Source organism: Cyprinus carpio, chromosome B2 (assembly GCF_018340385.1).
Source record: "Cyprinus carpio isolate SPL01 chromosome B2, ASM1834038v1, whole genome shotgun sequence".
NCBI lineage: Eukaryota > Metazoa > Chordata > Actinopteri > Cypriniformes > Cyprinidae > Cyprinus > Cyprinus carpio.
This window is the reverse complement of record NC_056598.1, coordinates 3642338-3663638: the sequence shown is the minus strand read 5'-3', so window position 1 is coordinate 3663638 and position 21301 is coordinate 3642338. Positions and strand designations below refer to the sequence as shown.

General features: G+C 36.7%; 1 protein-coding gene across 1 annotated transcript in view; it reads right to left on the bottom strand.

Moving 5' to 3' along the window:
- Nucleotides 1-4603: 4603 nt before the first annotated feature.
- LOC109099171 (protein Wnt-9a-like) overlaps nt 4604-21301 on the bottom strand; it is a 32252-nt gene continuing 15554 nt past the window's right edge. The window contains exons 2-4 of the mRNA XM_042717770.1: nt 11941-12200; nt 10097-10359; nt 4604-6606 (exon numbers count right to left, since the gene is read on the bottom strand). Of these exons, the coding sequence (XP_042573704.1) occupies nt 6118-6606; nt 10097-10359; nt 11941-12200 (1012 nt within the window). The 3' untranslated portion in view covers nt 4604-6117. The remainder of the gene's footprint in view (nt 6607-10096; nt 10360-11940; nt 12201-21301) is intronic.

The following is a 21301-nucleotide window of genomic DNA, read 5'->3' as shown; positions in this document are numbered from 1 at the left end:
AACACAAGCACATGGCCAGCAAACAATCACAAGCCATGTGCTTGAACAAAACAAAACATGAACTCACATCTAATGAAAATACTCTTAAGCCGCGTGTTCACACAAGACATAACAACATAAAAGCACACAGCCAATGAATAACACAAGCTGCGTGCAACAACACAAGACAACAGTAAAGTCCCTCCCATCTTCTCCCAGGCTCCTACCTCTGTCTGATCCACCCTGGCTCCTCCTGTCTTCTCCCTGGCTCCTCCATCAGTCGTCTCCACCATAGACTCTGTTTGTCGTCCTCCTCACGGGAGTCCGTCCTCCGCAAGAGCCTCAACCTGTCTGGTTTGCCTGCCTTCCGGCCAGCCCTTTACCGTCCTCTGTCCCCATCCCTTCTCCACTCCTTGTGTCCTCCTCCTAAGTCATTCTCCATCCCTCCCTTTGTGTCTATGGTGTGAGGTCGCGCCTTCAGGGAGGGAGGTGAACTGTCACAGTTATGGACTGTTTGTGGTGTTTTCTCCCTCATGTGCCCATATTTGGTCTTTCCAGTTCTCATTGTGTCATTATTAGTTGATCCTCCTCACCTGTCTGTCCCTCATTAGCACCCCTACTGTTCATTCTGTCTTCGTCCAGTATTGTGAATGTTACTGTGTGCGTGTGTGTGTGTGTGTGTGTGTGTGTGTGTGTGTGTGTGTGTGTGTGTGTGTGTGTGTGTGTGTGTGTGTGTGTCTGTCTGTCTGTCCGTCCGTCCTGTCTGGAGATTACCTGTCGTGAAATTATTGAAATTATTGAAATTATTAAAGTGTGTTTGAATTTATTCGTCTTCATCGTCCTGCCTCTTCCCACACACTGTATCGTGACAGATACATTTATGGTGATTACTTTTGCAAGCTTTATACATGTGCTTGAGCACTAAGTAGGCTACATACTAAAGCCCAACCCCCCCCACCACCACCACCCAGTACATATTCAAGTAATTAAATTAATCTGAACAATGAACATGCGACTAGTTAACTAATGGCTTAAATTAATGACTATTAGTCGACTAGATAATTCTTGAGTTGGGGAAGCCCTAGGGTGAGCTAATAATTATGTGAATTGCAATAGTACATTTTCTGATACCATTTCTTATGTTCTTAGCACATGAGTGTTATTGGGAAACTCAGAGCTCTCTCACTATAAGGCTTTACACAGCTGGGGAAGAACTTGAGGCTGTTGACCGCACAAAAGATCCTCAGTGGGGAGTTAGTGTCATAATCTGGCAAAGTTCTTTTACTTCTGATTCAACACAATCAGGGATTCGTGAGACATGTCAGCATGATATGGAACAGGTTTGCAAAAACGTGTAAGTAGAGAGGTGCATATACATGCTGTTCTGCTGTTTTATATTTTACAAATCATTGTAGGACTTGGTACCAAGACATGTCAAAATTATGTTACAAATGATGAAATTGTATACTTTATATTTTTCCCCCCATGTCTTATCCATCTGCCCAGATGTACATCTTCCTCTCAGCTCACCAATTCTCCCTAATTACATCTCTGGTGGCAACAGTCTCAACCCCATCCCCGATTACAGCCGGACATTGGAAGATGCTATTCCAGCAGGAGTTTGAAACGGATGGCTTTAACTGAACCAAGGTTGTGAACTTTGCTACAGATATGAAAGCCATTAAATATAAAGTCATTACAGAAATCTGTCATTGAAAAAAGCACCTTGGGACAGCTGTTTCCTGCATGTAATTAATCTCTGTTCCCCCCAAATAGGATAAAGACAAGAACAGGAAACTGCGACACACCATGTTGATCAGTTTCATGTTCCCAGTTCCTTGATGACGTCTTTACACTTGATTGTGTAGCTTTACCAAATTTCAGAGGAAAGGGGGTCAGTAAAAGACCAGAAGGTTTGTAATATCATATTACATGTTAACCTGCCAGCATAGGTTATTTTTTTAATAATGAAAATATAATATAGCTGAATGAAATCTAACAGAACCCAAAGGGGTTTTTAACCAGCAGAGAGGATTACATTTAGTCATATTTCTTTATTTTAAAGTTGATTTCACCAAGATAAATTAGTAATTTCTGATCACCGGTTTTCAGATAAATGAAAAACCTACATCTAAACTCCTGTAAAATCAGAAACACAAAATCTCAAAATTCTTTTAAAAACTCTTTTATTTTCAGATTTTCTTGCCTTTGTTATACAAAGATGTTAAATAACTTAAATACATTCTTACCAGTCATTCATGATCAGTTTATACCTACAAGCTATACACATGAGGTAGAGGAAAATAATTTAGAGGAAAATAGTTTCCCATAAGACAAGAAAAAGTGGACAAAGACAAACTACTGACAAAAAAAATCTGCCCTTAAAAGAAAAAGAATGCCTTTTAATAGTTACAGCATTGCACAAACCCTGACAAATATCAGAATAGTGACCAAGCCATAAGAATTTATGGAAAAAAATTACTGTGAATTTGTTCATTGCTAAGTATCTGCGTTCCACTCTCAATGAATGTAGGTCTAAAACTGTCAAGTGACTTGCTAGTTATGTTTATTTCATATAATCAGCAAAATAGTATAAAATAGTATAATATTTTACAGCCTTTATGCTACAAATGATGAGATTGCTACAGCTAACTGGGACATGTATAGTCTTATTGTGGGTGTTGTAGGTTTGCATTGTTTACATACTAAATATTGTTAATCTTTGGTATACGTTCCTTATAATAAATAAGGACAAAGTTGCACTTCAGACATAGAAGTGGAACTGAATTTTAGAGGGTTTGCATTGTTCTTTATCTTGGGGGGAAATGTTTTCTTTCAACCATCGGGAGCAATTATGTGTAGGAGAAAAGAAAAAAAACGTATACCTCAACCCCTGAAAGCAAATATCCAATTACAAGCCAAATGCAAGACAGAGAAAATATATAGAAAATCATCTTGAACTTTACAAAATGTACAATTAACACATGCTCATAAAACATTTCAAAATAAGTTATAGTTTGTCTCTGTGTCCATTTTTCCTACCAAATACATTTATACAGGTTGCATTGGAAAGTAATAATAAGGAACCAAGACAACAACACTAAGAAACTTATAACATATACTTTCACAATGCCTTCTGTCAATGAAAAAAAATATATATATATTTTAATATATATATATATATATATATATATATATATATATATATATATATATATATATATATATATATATATATATATATATATTACTGATTACTGAGAACATGCAGCATGCCAAAAATGCAACTATATGTGATATCTACATTGTTTGTCAGCATATTTACTGAATCAGGACAGATGTGAAAGGGCAGCTGAGGAGAATTGAATCTTATATGCATGTCATTGCTGTTTTCTGTTCACTTCTGCTGTGGGCAGACAACATGACTGGTGAAAAACTCGGCATAGCCATTATGGTTTCCATTTAGCGTGCTAAAGTCTATGTTTATGTTTCCATGCATTCTTTAATTGGCATGTCTTTTCCCATCAAATAACTATTTGGAATTCAGCTCGTTACTTTAAATGAAAGAAAAATTGAATCCCTTCTCAGACAGAATTATTTCCTGCACCCCTTGGTTTTTGTATTCAACATTTGCATCAAAATCCTCACTTATTATTATTATTATTTTTTTCTTCTTAATATTAATGTGAAGTATCAGCATTTTTGTTTCTCTCATGGCAAATATATGACCATCCTTACTTGAGAAGCAGAAAGTCTTAGATCTAACACAAAATTGCAAAAGTAAATGTGTCTTGTTTTAAGATTATTTTACTATCATTTTTTTTTTTTTTGTAGTTCTGTCTGTTTATGTAAATGACTTTTTAGTTGAGCATTTGCCCATCTTCAATACAACACCAAAACTTTCCTTATTGAATTATCTATCAGATGTTTCTGCAACATTTGATAAAAAATTAAAAAGAAAATTTGCTTATTTAAAGATTTGACACAAATAACATAAAATACAGTGCTTTCCAGATGATGCATACTTTTCACAGAGATCTATTAAGGATCATTACGTAAAAATTGTAACATTTATTTACAAAGCACTGAACTTGGCACTTCATAAAAAGTTTGAAAAAAAAAAAAAAATTTGAGTTTGAATTTGAACTTTAACGTACCTCTACTTAGCCAGACAGGTCTAAACATCTTTATTCTGGAAACTTCTGTCCAAAAGCCGTATGCATGTGCCTCACTTTTGTCTGTATGCCACAGGAACATAACCATAGCTATTTACAACTTTTTAAAAAAATTACATAAATAAATAAAAGAGCTTCCAAACTTCAGTGCGTGAATGGTGCCATTTTTCTTGTTGTCGGTCTCTCACTCAGTAGTTCATTCACACTAGACTAAAAATATTAAAAAAGCATATATAATTCATTCATATATATTTTGTCATATCTTAATTTCTTTATATTGTATTTACACTATGTGGATCTCAACAGAGTTTGGCGATCTGAATGCAAAGTCATATGTTTGTGCTGCCACTAAACTGACAGAGCGTTTAAATGATTAAAAGTCTGATCAGAAACTTAGATCCTGTCATTTGGTCACACAGCGCATTCTCCATGCAGGCTGTTATGTTAAGTAATTTTCAAAAATATGGAATTTCAGTGTTTATATTTTACAATAGAGATAAATGGATTTCTACGTCCATATAGTCATAAAAATATGTCATGTCCAGCCTTTTCACAATTGTGAATAGATTCAGTGAAACAGTCATTTTGGATTAACATGCATGGGCATTTGTCCAAGATGGTTATTCATCATAAATTTCTGAGTAAAAGTTAACAATGTGACAAAGAGAACCACAGTCAAGCAGTACATCATCCACACTTAAATGTAAAAAAACATTCACGGTAATTTTCCAACATCAATATCTGCTGGGAAATGTATTAGATCAGCTCTGAGGTTAATTATTCCCCCCTAGAAATACAATGCAAAAAGGGGAAATTACAAAAAATATTTTTTTGTTGCAATGCAAATTTAAGTCTCACATTTGCGGTCATGTTTATTCTCAACTCTTATTTGCTCCCTCCAGCTGTCTGTTAAACTGACAGAATGTAAAGTGGCCATGAATCATGCCATATTTCATATTTAACCAGCATTGTCCAGAAAAGCACTGCTGCAATAAATCAGCAGCTGGATGGACAAATTTAAGTCAAGTGGAAGTCTAAATCATGGAGACTAACGCTCCTTGCGATATCTCTGAGATTTCTTTACCATCCAACGGCGCATAGTGGTTTCACTTGTTCCCTGAACAATCATTTGTAGAGTTGGTTTAAGGCCGAGTTAGATCTTAAATAGACTGGCAAAGATTTCCTCTGTCAAGCAAAAATAAAATAAAATAAAAAACAAAAAGGAAGGAAAAGCACATTTTCCTTCCATGCAAGGACCGTTCCTTGAGATGTTCCATAAATTATATCCACAGAAGAACACAAATAAAAAAAGTATTGCTTTCCTAAGGGCCTTGTCGAAGAGAATTACAACACAAAGTGAATGCAAGCACACAAACAATAAAACATTTGTGTGGTTAGTGGTTATTTAACATACTCAGATAAGTGGTGTATATAATAGATTTATAATGTAATTTTATCTATGTACATATGCATACACACTCTTGTGTGGGTGTAGGATACATGTGCATGTAGAATAAATCTGACGCCACCAATTTTTCATTGCAAATTCTGTCTCCAACTTGGAATTAAGTCACATACGAACACATACTCTTACACGTACGGCTTGAAGCTATTATTCAGAGACTGTCAAATAATTGGACAAACAATTGTCTGTCCAAGACTGGACTTCACTGCTGACTGATATCTTGGCAGACAAATTACTCCATGAAATGTTTAATCTAGTTCCAAGGTGTCTCTCAAAGCTGTAGACCATTCCCTTAGGCTTGGTATATTACACAGCTTTCACACTGCTCCACATGGAAAACAGAAAAAATGCCCCGCAAAACCTCTCAAAAAAGTGCTTTCAACTAGTTTGATGTCCTTGAGACTGTTCCCCAAACCAGGACAACTTGTCACGTCTCCTCTCTTTTTGCCTTCCACTCATTCAGACTGGTGAGAGATATTCTGCATGGTCGTGACGGTTTTACCCCTTACAGGTGTAAACCTCCTCTCTTTGTGTGCACTGTTTGCATTCAACATAGCAGCACCAGCGCACCTGGCACTGACACGGTCTCGTCACCACCCGGCTCTGAGTGTTGTGGCCCCGGCCGCAGCAGATGGCCTCACAGTTCTTATCCTTGTAGCATTTGCGGGCCATGGTGCCTGACGAATACTTGCTTGGCCTGCAAAAGCTTGGCGAGTCCTCGATGTGAAGAAGGTCAGAGGTGCGGGGAATGAGTTCCGTTCGAGGGCCTGGAGAGGGCTGCTGCCCCTGGGATCTGGTCTGGGAGATCTCACCCTCCCCAGTCGCATCATTCGAGGGGTTGACCACTCTGATTGAAGTCTCGTAACGCTGCTTAAGCTGCTTGCCGATTTCATGGAAGGGTGCCAGCTGCCTCCAGCATGTTTGCACAGTACACGATCCCGAAACTCCGTGACACTTACAGGTGGTCTCCACCCCTGCCTTGATCACCTGTGCGGGACAAATGTTAAAAGCAGTCAGACTACACACATCAAAGGGATTACATTCGAGATTTTTACCAAACATCAACATTTACATCTCCAATTATCTCAGCAGACACAGCACAGCGCTCGGCTGCAATACATCAAAGACGCAGTAAGTACAGTGTTTACCGAACCCTTATGTTGCCCCTCGTATTGAAAAATCTGTATAGGTCAGTTAAACAGATGGGCAATGCTATTTACAAAACAAGTATTTCAAAAGCACATTGAGGCAGTGACTTTGATGTTCCCACATATTTTGATTGCTTTTAACCAAAGACCGAAGATATAATACAGGCCATTGAGGAGTAGGGCATTATCGTCATTCTTACCTAATTGCCGTAATTTTGGTTTTATCAAAAGCAACATCAGCTGACATTAAAAAGCTGTGCTTTAAAATATGTCAGTTATATACAGTTTTAAGAAAAGGTTGACCAAATATGTAAGACGCACCAAGACGCAAAGTGAAGGCTTATTGATGTTTTTTAATATTGTATTTAAATATTACAAATATTTAAAATGTATTAAAAAAATATGATAATATGATATATATGTGGGTTTTATAATGATATATGCAATAGAGTACAGTATAATATATTATTATTTATGTTAAAAATTGTCGTTCTTGAGTTTACCAGTATGGGTGGCATATAGTTTACACAATACAAATACAAAATAGAAAATGTTATAATTTTGAAACAAAACATTGACACAATGAGTGTTTTTAACAAACGGATACTGCTAAAGCGAGAAACCATAAATCCAATGTCTTCATTGCTAATTCAGTTCTATGCATGGCCTGACCTAGCTATGACACACAACATTTGTTCCTGTTTATGTTGCATCACACTGCGTAGCCCCTTTGTGAAATTGCATCTTGCTCCACATAGATGTATACTAAATATTACAGTTTTTTACAGCTCTTATTGTCACTAATGTCAGAACCTTTTTATTTTTTACATCTTTAACAACAAAACTCACAACCTTTCTCCAAATGCTTGGACACATCACACAAAAACCTCAGCTCATTTGTTCATTGAACTAAAATCACCTATTTAAAATAACACAATTTACTGAGTTTTATAATCATTAGGACACATTTTATCACATCAACAGTACAAAATCATCACAAAGTTTGTATTAATTTATTAAAAGTCTAACACCTATTTGGGTGTTCAACTACATCTAATTGTTTTGACAGTATTTTTTTTTTTTTTAGTAGAATGTCTTTCAATATGGTAGCATTCTAGAAATGTAGTAAATTTCTTTCTTATTCAGTTCCGTATTATGTTTGGTTTTAAACTTATGTTCAACCGTTTCGAAAATATTATATAAACGTGCAAATTTTCCTGTAGGTAGGTAGTTTTGGCGGTGGTTGTGTTTGAGTAAGTGAAGAATTCATGTAATTTGAAAGCTGTAGTCATTGAATGCAGTTTGTGCCAAAGCAATGATAAATGATCCACAGTTTAGCCCACATAGACTGCTGTTGTGCTCACTGTGTGAAGAGTTTTGAAAAAGTGACCTAAGAACTAAGAACTGAAATGGGTCGTAAGGATTGTAGAAACTGTAACATTTCAAAATACATCTGAGATGACTGTTGATGAGTTGTTAAGATGATTCATTTCATTATTATTATTATTATTATTATCTAACTATCAATCAAAACAACTGCTCAAATTGATATGTAACTGTTGTATTGCTCTTAATGCATAGTTTAATGGAAAATGACAAAGAATATTCCTTCAGGATAACGAGATTTGTTAACACTTTATTTAAAAGTGTTCTTGTCAATACAATGTAAAACAAGGACACTTTAAATTAAGTGTTAACAGATCCCATAATGCATCTATTTACTAAATTAATAACAGTAAATTTTGTGCCAAACCAAACCTAAGTACATGTTGTTAATTAATATTCCAAATGTATAATTACACTATAATAAGGACACATTAAATTAAATGTTTTTAAAATAATAATAATAATAATTGCAGTCATTCAATTCTTTATTTTGCTTTTTCCCCCCTAGCTACTCATTTTTGCCATGATTTAAAGAACCAATGTTATGATTTGGTTGTATTTAATCAATACTGTATATTTCATGTAGAATTTTTTTTAAGATTCCACTGACTGTAGTATTCTCTCTACTAGAATACAGTGTTTACAGTGATGCATTTATACAGTGCCATAATTAAATGTGCATCACATATTTTGTGCAAATGATTGTACAAATAACTACACAGTAAAACTATCTTACTATCTTGTGTATGGGTGAAATTAAGTTTCTAGGAAATTTCATAATAAATTAATAGAACCAGTGAATCAGAAAGTGATCATTTTCTTTAAAGATATGAATGCACAATGCAAAATTGAGCACTGAACAGCCTGTGTTACCAATGATGATCGTTTTGAGTTTTGTGACTAAAGTTTTGAAAAAAGACATCAAGGTTCTGAAATGAGTGTCAATGTGAAATGTTTCAAATTGGGAAGAAATGCAAAAGTTTGATTGTACAAGCATTGTCGATGGATGAGTTTCCAAAATTTGACCAACTGACAGAGGTACTTAAATTTCACGTTATGCAGAGAGCACTACCAACCACAGCGTTTGATCCATTCAACATTTCTGTAAGAAAGTAAACTTTAAGGTAAGCATATAAAAGGTGCTGTCTGGACATTTTGTGTTAAACAAGTGGTAGACTAGTTCAACAGAAACTGCAAATCCACCACAATGGAAGGAGAGGAAAATGTGTAACGTCAGCTTTAAAATGCAGGTGATGCCGAGGCTAGCACATTCCAAGTTTGTTCTCCATATGGGATTTGACCCCAAACCCCGTACACCTCCTTACATGTGCAGATGGACCAAAATATGCAGTGCTGTAAATCTCTTATCGCAGACGAAATGGCCTGAGGACGACTACTTGAGATGGACTGAGCAAAGAGGGCAAGTCTGCTGAGCACTGCTGTAATTTATATTCATTCTACAACTAAAACTAACAATATGAGACAATCTATTGGTGCCAGACCTGTAGTTTACTTTGGCTCTCAGTTATGGGTCTTTTTTTTACTCTTACAAGGGCCTCAATGTTACCTCGGCTCTTTCTCTTACCAGAAACAATGGAAGACTTGGACAAACTTAGTGCTCTTTAGTCTGTAAGGGAAACCTAACCTTGATTAATGGGCACTTATTATAAATTACTGAATTAAATAGCCAATTTAAGTGATTTAAAATGGGACCTTTAAAGACTATTTGAGTGACCCTAAAGAATTTATGAAGCTGAACATTTAACCACAGAGAAAAAGAAAGCAAGAAAGCAAGAAAGATAAATGATACAATCACCTTCTTTACAGTATACCATATGCAGATAACTCCACGTTTCTCATGCATGTTTCTGTTGCATAACATTTCCCACATTATTTATAATTCCCATGATCCCCATACTTTTTAATATATCTTAGCAGCTTACCTTCATTCCTACATTGCTGTTGTGCATATCTATCCGGGCGCGGAGATCCTTGTTGGACCTCTTACCCAGGAAGTCTTTGACAAATTTGTTGCTGTACTTGAGGTTGTCTCCACAGCCTCCCCACTGCCAAGCCTTGCGGTTCTCCAGATCAGGAGCCTCGTCACAGGTGCAGCGCTCCATGCGGCCAGCGCTGCAGGCTTTGGCCATGGCGTGGGTCAGGCCTGCTGAAGAGATGGCATAGAGGAATGCCGTCTCCTTGAAGCCTGTGAGGAACATGGAGATTATGAGGCAGCCAATAGTTCATTCCTGACCTTCAATCTTGTGATTTTACAGAGAATGCTAGTAGCAGTTCCAAGCCCCCCTTGCACTTACTTTTGTTCAGCAAGGACACATTAAACGAATCAAAAATAACAGTAAAGGCATTTATGATGTTACAAAAGATTTCTGTTTTCAAATAAATACTTCATGTTCATCAAAGAAACCTGAAAAAAAAAATGTAAACTGTAAAAAAAAGTATCGTACGCAATTTAATTTTATTTTGATAGTCCTCATTAGACATTCTACTAACCATTAATTTTCCAACTACCTGTCAGCTAAGGATACATTTACAAGACAACAATGTACTATAAAATGAAAAAAAAAAAAAAAAATTCCTTTGCATTTTTGAAAAGTTTCTCAGGTGACAACTTTGTGAAAACTATCCCTGTTCTCATGGATCTAAAAACGACTGAAATGCTGTATTAAGCATGCCAGGCCAGTAGCTGGCAATACTTATGCATAAAGAAACTCACGCATGCCTATAGACTAAACACATAATTCCTGTGCACAAATTCACATTTTTATAGTTTATAAGAAAACTATACTGGTTTTGTTTTCAAAAATTTGCATTCAACCCTATTTCAAAAGTTTGCATTTTCCTACTCAGGCTCATTGGAAATACGTGCCTCTTCCTAGATTTCTGCACAACTCAAAAAATGTACCTATAAACTTTTTTCCTAAGAAAGCCTAATTTTCGCACAATTCCTGCACAACATTGTGTTATGACTTCAAAACAATTCTTACATGCTGTGAGATTTGTAAAAAAAATAATCTTTTTAACATTAGCATCACATATACAGCTTCACATGTCAGGGTTTTATAATGTAGTAGTTACTTGGTAGCTCACGCGATACAGCGTTGCACTCGTGAAGTGAAGCGCTCCGGTACGGAGGTTCACCGGTACAGTCCCGTGAAACTACGGTTCAACAAAACAGCTTAAACCTGCGTAGAAGGAAGTTAAAATAGCACAGTTGCATCAGCGGATGTGTTTTTATACCACTTTTTCTTTCGATCAGTTAGGTTTAGGGTTGGGTTTGTTGTAGGGAGTATTTCCAACACGATAGGGCATTAACCTTTTTCGGCGACACTCCCCAGACACTTGAATTCTGAACTGCTCCAATACGTGCCTGAAGCTACGCTAGAAAAATGCCGCAATACGTGTATCAACGTAATAAAAATGTGGCCACAGTCAGGTATTGAACACACGTTTTAGCCTTTCTCACTGGACCTTTCATGTCGAAACTGGGCAAAATATGCAATAAGGTACGTAATATCAACGTCGCGACAAGCACGTATTTTCAGTGAGCCTGGGTTGCCATTTTCAGACTTCCAAAATGCTGTTATCATGTAAATGAACGGCCAAAAGGCATAAAAGGTTTTTAGTTGAAAACGGTGTTGTATAAACAGACTATTAGACTATTAGACTATTAGGTTATGGTTAGGCTTAGTAGAATAAGTTGACTTTTACTTGCAAAGATACTTATAGTCAGTAAACCATGGCATTGTATAGATCGCACACTTCTTACCCCTCTTTAAAATGTTAGCCCTGTAGCGGCCCTCCAAGGTGCAGTTCCATCTCTCAAAGCGGAACTGATACTGGCACTCTAAGGCACTCATGCTGATGGCCTCCATTAGAGTCTCGGCCACGCCAGGGTCCCGTCTGCACATTCTGCGCTGTTTCTTCTCCAGTTTGAGTCGATCACACAGCTTGTAGTGCGCCTTGCCCGCCCTTTCGTCTGGCTGTGAGCTCAGTGGCAAAATGGACAGGGGTTCATTACCTGTTAGCCTACAAGAGAGACAAATACAATCACCGTTACTGAGGAATTGTTAAAAGGCCAGATAAGACGTGTCTACCATTTAGAAAGAGGTGTGTCGCAAACATAGACAAGTCCAAAAGTAGAAAATAATTTCATATACAGACCGTTATTGCATTTACATTTACTGTGATATGCAATACCATTATTGTGATATAAATGTATTCATACTGTACCATGGTATAAGATATTGAAAGTTCCACCAATCCCTAATCCTAGTGTTTGCACACATTGAGCCAAGCTGTTTGTTTTGCCAATGCACGTTCAAAGAAAAAAAAATCCCATACATAAAATCAATTTGTCATCTATTGAAGTTTATATTGCTATTTTGCAAGTGAAATGGGGTATACATACAACTTTGTACTGAGGGGTCTGTATATTGTAATGCCACTGGACCTAATTTTTATAACAGGAAAATGTTAAGAGCCAAAATCACGTTCACAGCACTCACATAAGCACCACAACACAATGTGTTTCAACTTGACAAATCAGAGCACGTCACTCATCAATAACAAGCACTGGGGACAAAGTTGTATAAGAAAATTCTGGTCCCAAATTTACACTTTTTTTCTTTCTTATATTATTTTCTGAAATTACAGCTGTTCTTAATCAAGTAATGCCAATTCAAACTTTGATGAGCTGATAAGCTCCAGAGGTTGACCCATAGGTTTATTAGTTTATAGTGGCACCCTTCCAAAACAAAACTGATTGTGTGGAATATCATATCAAAGTATATAGGTCCAATACTGACAATAGTTATTATAGATTAATAAGCCTTTTTGTGCATTCATGAAATATTGCACTTTTATGTAAAAGTGTGTGAAGCAAGTCACACTGGACTGTAAAATTGCTACATTTTTACAGAAACTGCAATGAACAGGATATGATGTCACACTCCAGGGCTACAGTTTTTAAAAAATAATGCAACACATAAACATTAATAAATTCCAAATGTGAAAATACATAATCTATGCATAACACTGCAAACCTTTGCAGCTTGAATATTTTCATTAAGCCAAGAGGTCGCTCTTTGATGTTTGGATTGTCTATTGGTCCTACATCAAAATTGAACTTCACCAAACCTCAACTTTCCTACACAGTATAACGCCACAATTCTTTGTGTTGCTCTCTCTTGTCTGTATGTGAATGAATAGAAGTAAAAGGAGCACAAAGTGTGACCATGTCTTAAATGTGATACTATCACAGTCCAGACAAATAGAAACTACTATAATTAAATAAGTGAAAGGACAAGCCTGAATGAAAAATGAATGAGGGGTGCTTTGGGCACTTTTTATGTGCGTCCTGTCAGCTCGATAGCAAGAATGAATTCTGACGTGGTTAATGTTCTCAAATGTCTAATTCCCTATGGAAAACAAAGCTAAACAGGGTTTCCAAAGTTTGGGAAGTGGTTCCCAACACTGTTCAAAAGTACACATTTTGGACGTTTCCCTAATCAAACACACCTGATTCAGCTCATCATCTTGTTTGAAGACTTGTTTCAAGACCTGAAATGTTGATTGGTTGCTAGGTGGCAACAACAGCCAAATCTCTATGACTTTGTTTAGACAGACAGATTTATTGTGACAGGTGGAAGTCGCGGCCTAAAGGTTAGAGAGTTTGACACCTAACCCTAAGGTTGTGGGTTCGAGTCTCAGGCCGTCAAAACCACGACTGAGGTGTCCTTGAGAACGGCACCGAACCCCCAACTGCTCCCCAGGCACCGCAGCATAAATGGCTGCCCACTGCTCCGGGTGTGTGTTCACGGTGTGTGTGTGTTCACTGCTGTGTGTGTGTGCACTTTGGATGGGTTAAATGCAGAGCACGAATTCTGAGTATGGGTCACCATACTTGCCTGTATTCCACGTCACAGTCACTTTTATCACTCACCAAATTGGGGGTTTGTTCAAATCCCTAACCCTAAGAATTAACAACAATAATAGTAATAATAACAAACTAAGAACAATGAACGACACATATACTTATTTACCAGTATTTAGCCAATATCACATGGTGTAGGCAGCATGCGATGGAGCAGCACCTCTTTTGTCAGTTTATTTTAGAGCATGCAAGCATAAAACACGCTGGCTGGGTCTGCCGCATAGCTGGCGAACATCTAACCAGCATTCTGCGGTTTGTGACGAGGAGAGCTGAGAGTTACTTTCATAACACATACAGGGGACAAGACTGTCAGCTAATGACCATTTGGTCACACCAGTTGACAGCACTGGCAGGGCAGTAGCTCATTATGTGCAATTTCTGGGTTCCTTTTACACATTCAGTGAGAGGCAGAGGAATAAATGGATTTACAAAACTCACAGACTCGGGTCTTAAAACACATATGTTATTACAGTGAAGATTATAGCTTTAAATCTGCCACTTTGTCTCCTAATATAGTTACTGGCTATTATTAACTCCAACCTAGGGGTTGCCCAGAAAACATAGATCAACAGAGCAGCAGATGTTGATATTAATGACAGCACTGGGGGTATTCTGCTGTGATCACTTTAATGTAATTTTGCTGAGGATGTCAAGACATTTTTGCATGCAGCTAAATTTCCAAACGTTCATGCAATATATTCTGAGCTTGAAAAGGAGCTGCCGCATAAGGAAATCATGACACAGAAAAAACATGATGTTTATTCAGTTGCTTAAAGGTGACTTCATGCAAAAATATAAGGGGGTCCACTTGTGTTTTTATTAAGTTGTAACCTTCAGGCTTGTTGTGAGATCTGGTTGACAAAATGGGGGAATTCTGAGGCGGGGGGGAAAAGAGTAACTTCAGCTGCTTTTCCCAGGAATTCTTTAAGCGAATGTGTGGGTGCTCAGCAATGACCACAAAGTTCTTGATCACTTCATGAATGAGCTTAACCTATGTGGTCACATACTACCTGGCGATATCTTCTGAACATTTTCGAGTCAAGTTAATTATGAGGTGTATGCCAAAATGCTGTCTTACATTATTTGTCATCTCTTGAAAACACAAGGGGTTCAGGTTTTTCGAATAATTTGCTGTCAAGGAACCGCAACTGCATAATTCAATTAGGACATTAGACACGCTTGTGGCTTGCCTGTGTGATCCTGTAATATCCTGGCTCGCAGAGAGACCACCCTCAACGTACCAGCATACTACGGTCCTCTGGAAATGGAAAAAAGGAATGTTCAATTCCTCAGCAAACTGTATCTTTCCATTATAACTACATGCTCATATAGTGGCTATAATATACTGTGATTTCTTCTTGTACAGCTCAGACAAGAAGGCAGACTGTAAGTGTAACCTCAATAAGCAAACAAGTATGCAATGACGCTTCTGCAGAGAAGCTGACAAAATAAAATATATGATGCATATGGTTATGAGAGCCAAAAATACAGTCTACAGGTTTCATTCCAAGTACTAAAGGGAAATTCTGAACACATAACACAGATTTAAACAGGTCTGTGAGACATTTCTCTCGGGAGCCCTGACGAGGCATGAGTTCAGCATGTTTAAATGAACACAAACACAATCTTTGTAAGCTGAAGCTAAGTGTAAGGAATCTGTTTACTGCAGCAATTTGACATCTATTGACAAGTTAAGGAACAGAAACTAGGCAAGCAAAGACTTGCAAAGGCATATTAACAACACCCACATCCATAGCTTATTTTATAATGACAGTTTATCCCTCTGCAACACAGCTGTGTTTAACACTACAAGTCAACTTATAAATATATATAACAAAGAAATACTAAAGGTACACATTTGGTACAAACTGCAAAGTGACAATTGTTTAATTATTATCAAATATCACGAGAGTAGACATGACAGTTAAACTAAAGCTTTAAAATAGATGTATTGTTCATGGCTGTATTGACTCTAATGGCAATGCCTGAAACTTTAGTAATGCAGTCATTGTTTGAGGTCCAAAACATATTGTACCAAATTATGTGAACACAAACACTTCTAGCTACACAACCTCAATTGCATGTTTCAAAATACCATTCATTATGCTACTTACTGTAAGTACTTGTTGCCACAATAGCTAATACAGTCTTCTATTGTCATTTTTCTCTTTCAAGTCAACTACTGTCACTTAATTACAAATTTCATGCATAAGGTTTATTTCTGGCCCAAAGCAAAACTTCTGCATTTGTGCATTTACCCTTCAGTCCTTTAAAAAGGATTAAGAGTTCATTATCAACCGATAATATGCAGACCATAGACATGCTGGGCTGTAAGAATTCAAATAACTGCGAACAAACTGACAGATCTCACAGAAACAAAACAGAAATATCGTGTCTGCCCTCTGAGAAGTCTTTGAGACATGCTTCTATCTGAAACACAAAAGCTACTATGGAACTGGAGAGCTGCCAGAGACACTGAGCTCCACTAATCCCTGGGCTACTGGCGATGGCTCACAGCCCAGTATTTTTAGCCTTTTACCCAGAGTGCTGGAGGGCAAGCCTGGATGTGTGAGAATGGAGAGCAGTCAAGTATTCAGGCTTTTGAAAGATGAAGTCACCTCAGCTATGTGTATGCTTTTATGTGTGTGCTTTTTCCAAAACTGTATAGATTTGACAGACCGCTTACAGAGTGTACAGTATGTCAATAGAGACTAGCAATAAATCTTACATTGACGTTTTATCTCTGGACAAACCTTTGACTTCTTCAAGCAATAGATCACCCAAAAAGGAAACTTGCCATTTCAATATTTACTAAACCTCATTCAGTTCCAAAACCATGTTATTTCCATAGAACATAAAAAAAGAGAATTTTTGAAGAATCTTCACACAGCTTATTTTCATTACAAGATTTTATTCATGGTAAATCTTCCCCTCGCTGCAACTCTAAAATCTTATTCTCCATTCGGCATATTTTAAATGGTTCATGTTATGGTAACTGTATGATAAAATTATGTTTCAATAACAATTTTTTTTTAAAAGGAATACAATCGAAAAAAAAAAAGAAAAGAAAAAAAATACAGAATTTTTTTTTTTTTTTTTTTTTTTTGGACTTTCCAGCTTGTCCACATGCACATTCTGAAGTAAACAAACCGGCTGTTTTAACTGTTAGACAGGACTTATTAAGAACTTACTGTAACTATAAAGCCGACGTATTGAGTGTTGCAAAACTTCTATCAAAAACACAATTACCTCTTTTAAATTTTAGGTAGGACTACACCCAGAATAATCAGTGTTATTACATCTCCCATTCGTATGAATGATTATTATGAATAATTGTGTACTTGTCAGCATGGCAGTGAGCGAATGTTAAATCCTTACAGGTTGTCACTGCTGTCAAGGCTGACTCCACTCAACAATATGTCTGATGCTACATTATTATTATTATTTGAAATTGCTTTGGTATTTTTTTCACAAACAAGAAAAAAAAACCTCTTTGTACTGAGTACTAATTGCACAACAGGTCATCAGGTACAAAATCATGTGTTTTTAGATTGCCACTATGTTCAATCTGTGTATGTGTGTGCATTTCAGAGATAGATATTGTATTTATGAACACAGAGCATGACTCTGTCCATCAGATTGATCAGAGATGCATCAGTAGGAAGGAGACAGATGGTTTTGTGCTGCCAATACGGTACATTGTAAAAAAAAAAAAAAAAAAAAAAAAAATGTAAAATTTACGGTAAAAAACCAGGAGCTGTGGTTGCCGGAATTTTACAGTAAAAAATATGGTAGCAACATTTTGGATTTTACGGTTTTAACATAAATTTACAGTTAATACCGTAATTTCATTAACTGATATAATATTAATATACCAACCTATGGAAGTACTGAAATCTGTTTTGTACCTTTGTAATACTCTGATAATGACCAAATGCAGGTGGTGATGAAAAAGTCACATGATGAACCAAAGCCCATCAAAAGCAGCTTTTAAATAATAACATATAGAAGGTCCACAGTGTCATTCACACAAACACTAAACACCATCATGGTAACACACTTGAAACTGAAATAATGCAATAAACATTCATTTAACAACATTAGGCGTAACACACAACCCTAATATACAAAACTGATAAACTGAAAAATAAGAAGAAACAGTTATTTCATCAACAACAACAACAACAACAACAACAAAAAAAAACATTAAATTTGAAATGCAACGCAGGGAATTCTGGGAATGTCAATTTAGGGTTATTAACTGTAAATTATACAGTCTTTTTCACTTCCGAAAACGGTATACTACTGTAAATGTACATGTAATGTCCAATACAGTTTTTCACTGTATACAGTATGGGAATTTAGTGTTAACCATTTAACAGGTTTTTACTGTAGCAATATTACAGTCTTTTAGCGTTAAATTCATGGTCATTTTTTACAGTGTAAATATATGAAAAAAAATGGTAGGGTAAATGATAAAATCTCTTGTTCTTCCAAATCAGAAATGTTCAGTCCTTCTTTTGGAGATCCACCTTCCCAGAGAATGTAGTTCCAGCCCTGCTCTAACACACCTGTCATTTTCATGTGAACTCAAAGACCTTGACTGACTGGTTAAAGTTTGTTTGATTAGAGTTGGAACTAAACATTGCAGGAAAGTAGGGCTATGTCTAGAAACTCATTTTTTAAACTCTTGTGAGATTCATGGTTTCTGCTGCAAGGTTAGTGTTATGGGTCTCTACAAATATACTGTACACAGGGTACGGATGTGAACTCCCGTCTGCAATATAAGACTAATTTGCCTCAAAAAAAAAAAAAGGAAAAAAAAAGAGAAAACTGACTAACTTGCTAACTTTTCTGAGAAGTGCAATTTTAAGACAGAGTGCAGCCCTTTTTTAATATTCTGTTCAGAGGAAGGCAAATGCAAATATAACAGCTAAACAGTTTAACTATCAAGTGTTCAAAAAAGAACCAACCAATATCAGCCCACCATATCAAACAAGAGCCGACTATTAAACTAATGAAACAGAGTGATATACACTGATCAGCCACAACATTAAACCGCTGAAAGGTGAAGTGAAAAACATTGATTGTATCATTACAATGGCATCTGTCAAGGGGTTGGATATATTAGGCAGCGGGTGAACAGCCAGTTCTTGAATTTCATGTGTTGGACGCAGGAAGAAATGGGCAAGTGACAAGGGCCAAATAGTGATGGCTAAACGACTGGGTCAGAACATTTCCAAAACGGCAAGTCTTGTGGGCTGTATGCAGTGGTTAGTAACTACCAAAAATGGTGCAAGGAAGGACAACCAGTGAACCGGTGACAGGGTCATGGGCGCCCAAGGCTCACTGATGCACGTGGGGAGCGAAGGCTACCCAGTCTGTTCGGATTACACAGAAGAGCTATTGTAGCTCAAATTACTGAAAACTTAACTTAATGCTGGCCATGATAGAAAGGTGTCAGAACAAACAGAGTTCCCAAGATTACCCATGTCCACCACTGAGTGTCTGAATTGGACCATGGATCAATGGATGAAGTTTGCCTGGTCTGATGAGTCATGTTGTCTTTTAAACCAGTTGGATGGTTGGGTGCATGTCTTGTTTACCTGGGGAAGAGATGCATTATGGGAAGAAGGTAGGATGGCGCGTTATGCTCTGGGCATAAACCTTGGGTCCTGCCATTTCTGTTACTTTGATATGTACCACCGACCTAAAGATTGTTGCAGACCATAGACACCCCTTTCATGGCAGTGGTGTTTCCCGTTGGCTGTGGCCTCTTTTAGAAAGATTATGCACCCTGCCACACTGCAAAAATAGTTTAGGAATGGTTTGAGGAACAAGAGTTCAAGGTGTTGCCTTGGCCTCCAAACCTCCCAGATTTCGTCCATTTGTGTTCATCCACCTTCTTCCATTTGTGTAACGATAATTTGTGTAATGCAATCCATGGAGGCCTCACCTCACAATTTACAGGATTTAAAGGAATGGTTCACCCAAAAATTAAAAATGTCATTTACTCACCCTCAAGCCATCCATATATATGCCTTTCTTCTTTCAGATGAATACAATCAGAGTTATATTAAATAATATCCTGCTCTTCCCAGCTTTGTAATGACAGTGATTTATTGAAGCTCCAAAAAGCACATCCATCTATCATAAAAGTAATCCATACGACTCCAGTGAGTTAATGAATAATCTATTATCATTGGATTCCAGCAACTACTGTACATGTGTTCACGAGAGAGTCGAGTTACAACATATGACAGGATGATTTTCTGAAAGAAGTAAGGCCCGTTGACCTAGGATGGCTTAAGGGTGAGTACATTATAGGATAATTTCTATTTCTCTAAAGGGTCTGCTGCTATTGCCTTGGTGTCAGATGCCACAGGACACGTTCAGAGTCTACGACTCGATGCATCAGAGCTGTTTTTGGCATTTGCATGATAATGGGGAGGTGGTTTTGTTATTGTGGCTGATATAGTGTATATATAAAATTAAATGAGGAACTAAGGTAACAAACGTGAACACAGGAAATGCGATACAAAGGAATATAAAATCCATAGAAATAATCTAAATAAAAATATCTGGACACTAAAAAACTCAGAATACACATGGTCAAAACCCTTATCATGATATGAGTCATTTTCAACCATAATAAAGATAGACATCACAATATAATAATTCTGTCTATTTGTGTTGTCTGTGTACCGAGATGTTTCTATTTAAAATAAAATTGTATCTTTTTCATATTAATTATTACTTTTTAGGAAATGCTTACTCCTGCCTCAAACAAAACAGATTAATATTTATATTTTAATAAGATGTAAATTAATATTATAGATCGTCTTGTGAACTATTCACCGATGTCGATGTTTTGACTTTAAAAAAATTGAGCTCGTAATATTTTATTTAAAACATCATAAATTGCTCTTCCTGTAAAAATGATAGACTTACATTGGAAAGTTCAGGCAATGTATCTGCTACACAAAATGAATTCAATAAATATACTATAGCTAAATCTAAATTTGTAGGATCATTTCCGTTGTTAAATATCACCATATTATCCAGCTATAAAAAGTGATCTATGTTAAAGATTTAAGACATTATAGGCAAAACATTATGACTTACTGTAAAGCTTTTTTTATTAAAAAAAGATGTGTATTGTGAAAAGTGCTGTACAAATAAATTTGACCTGACT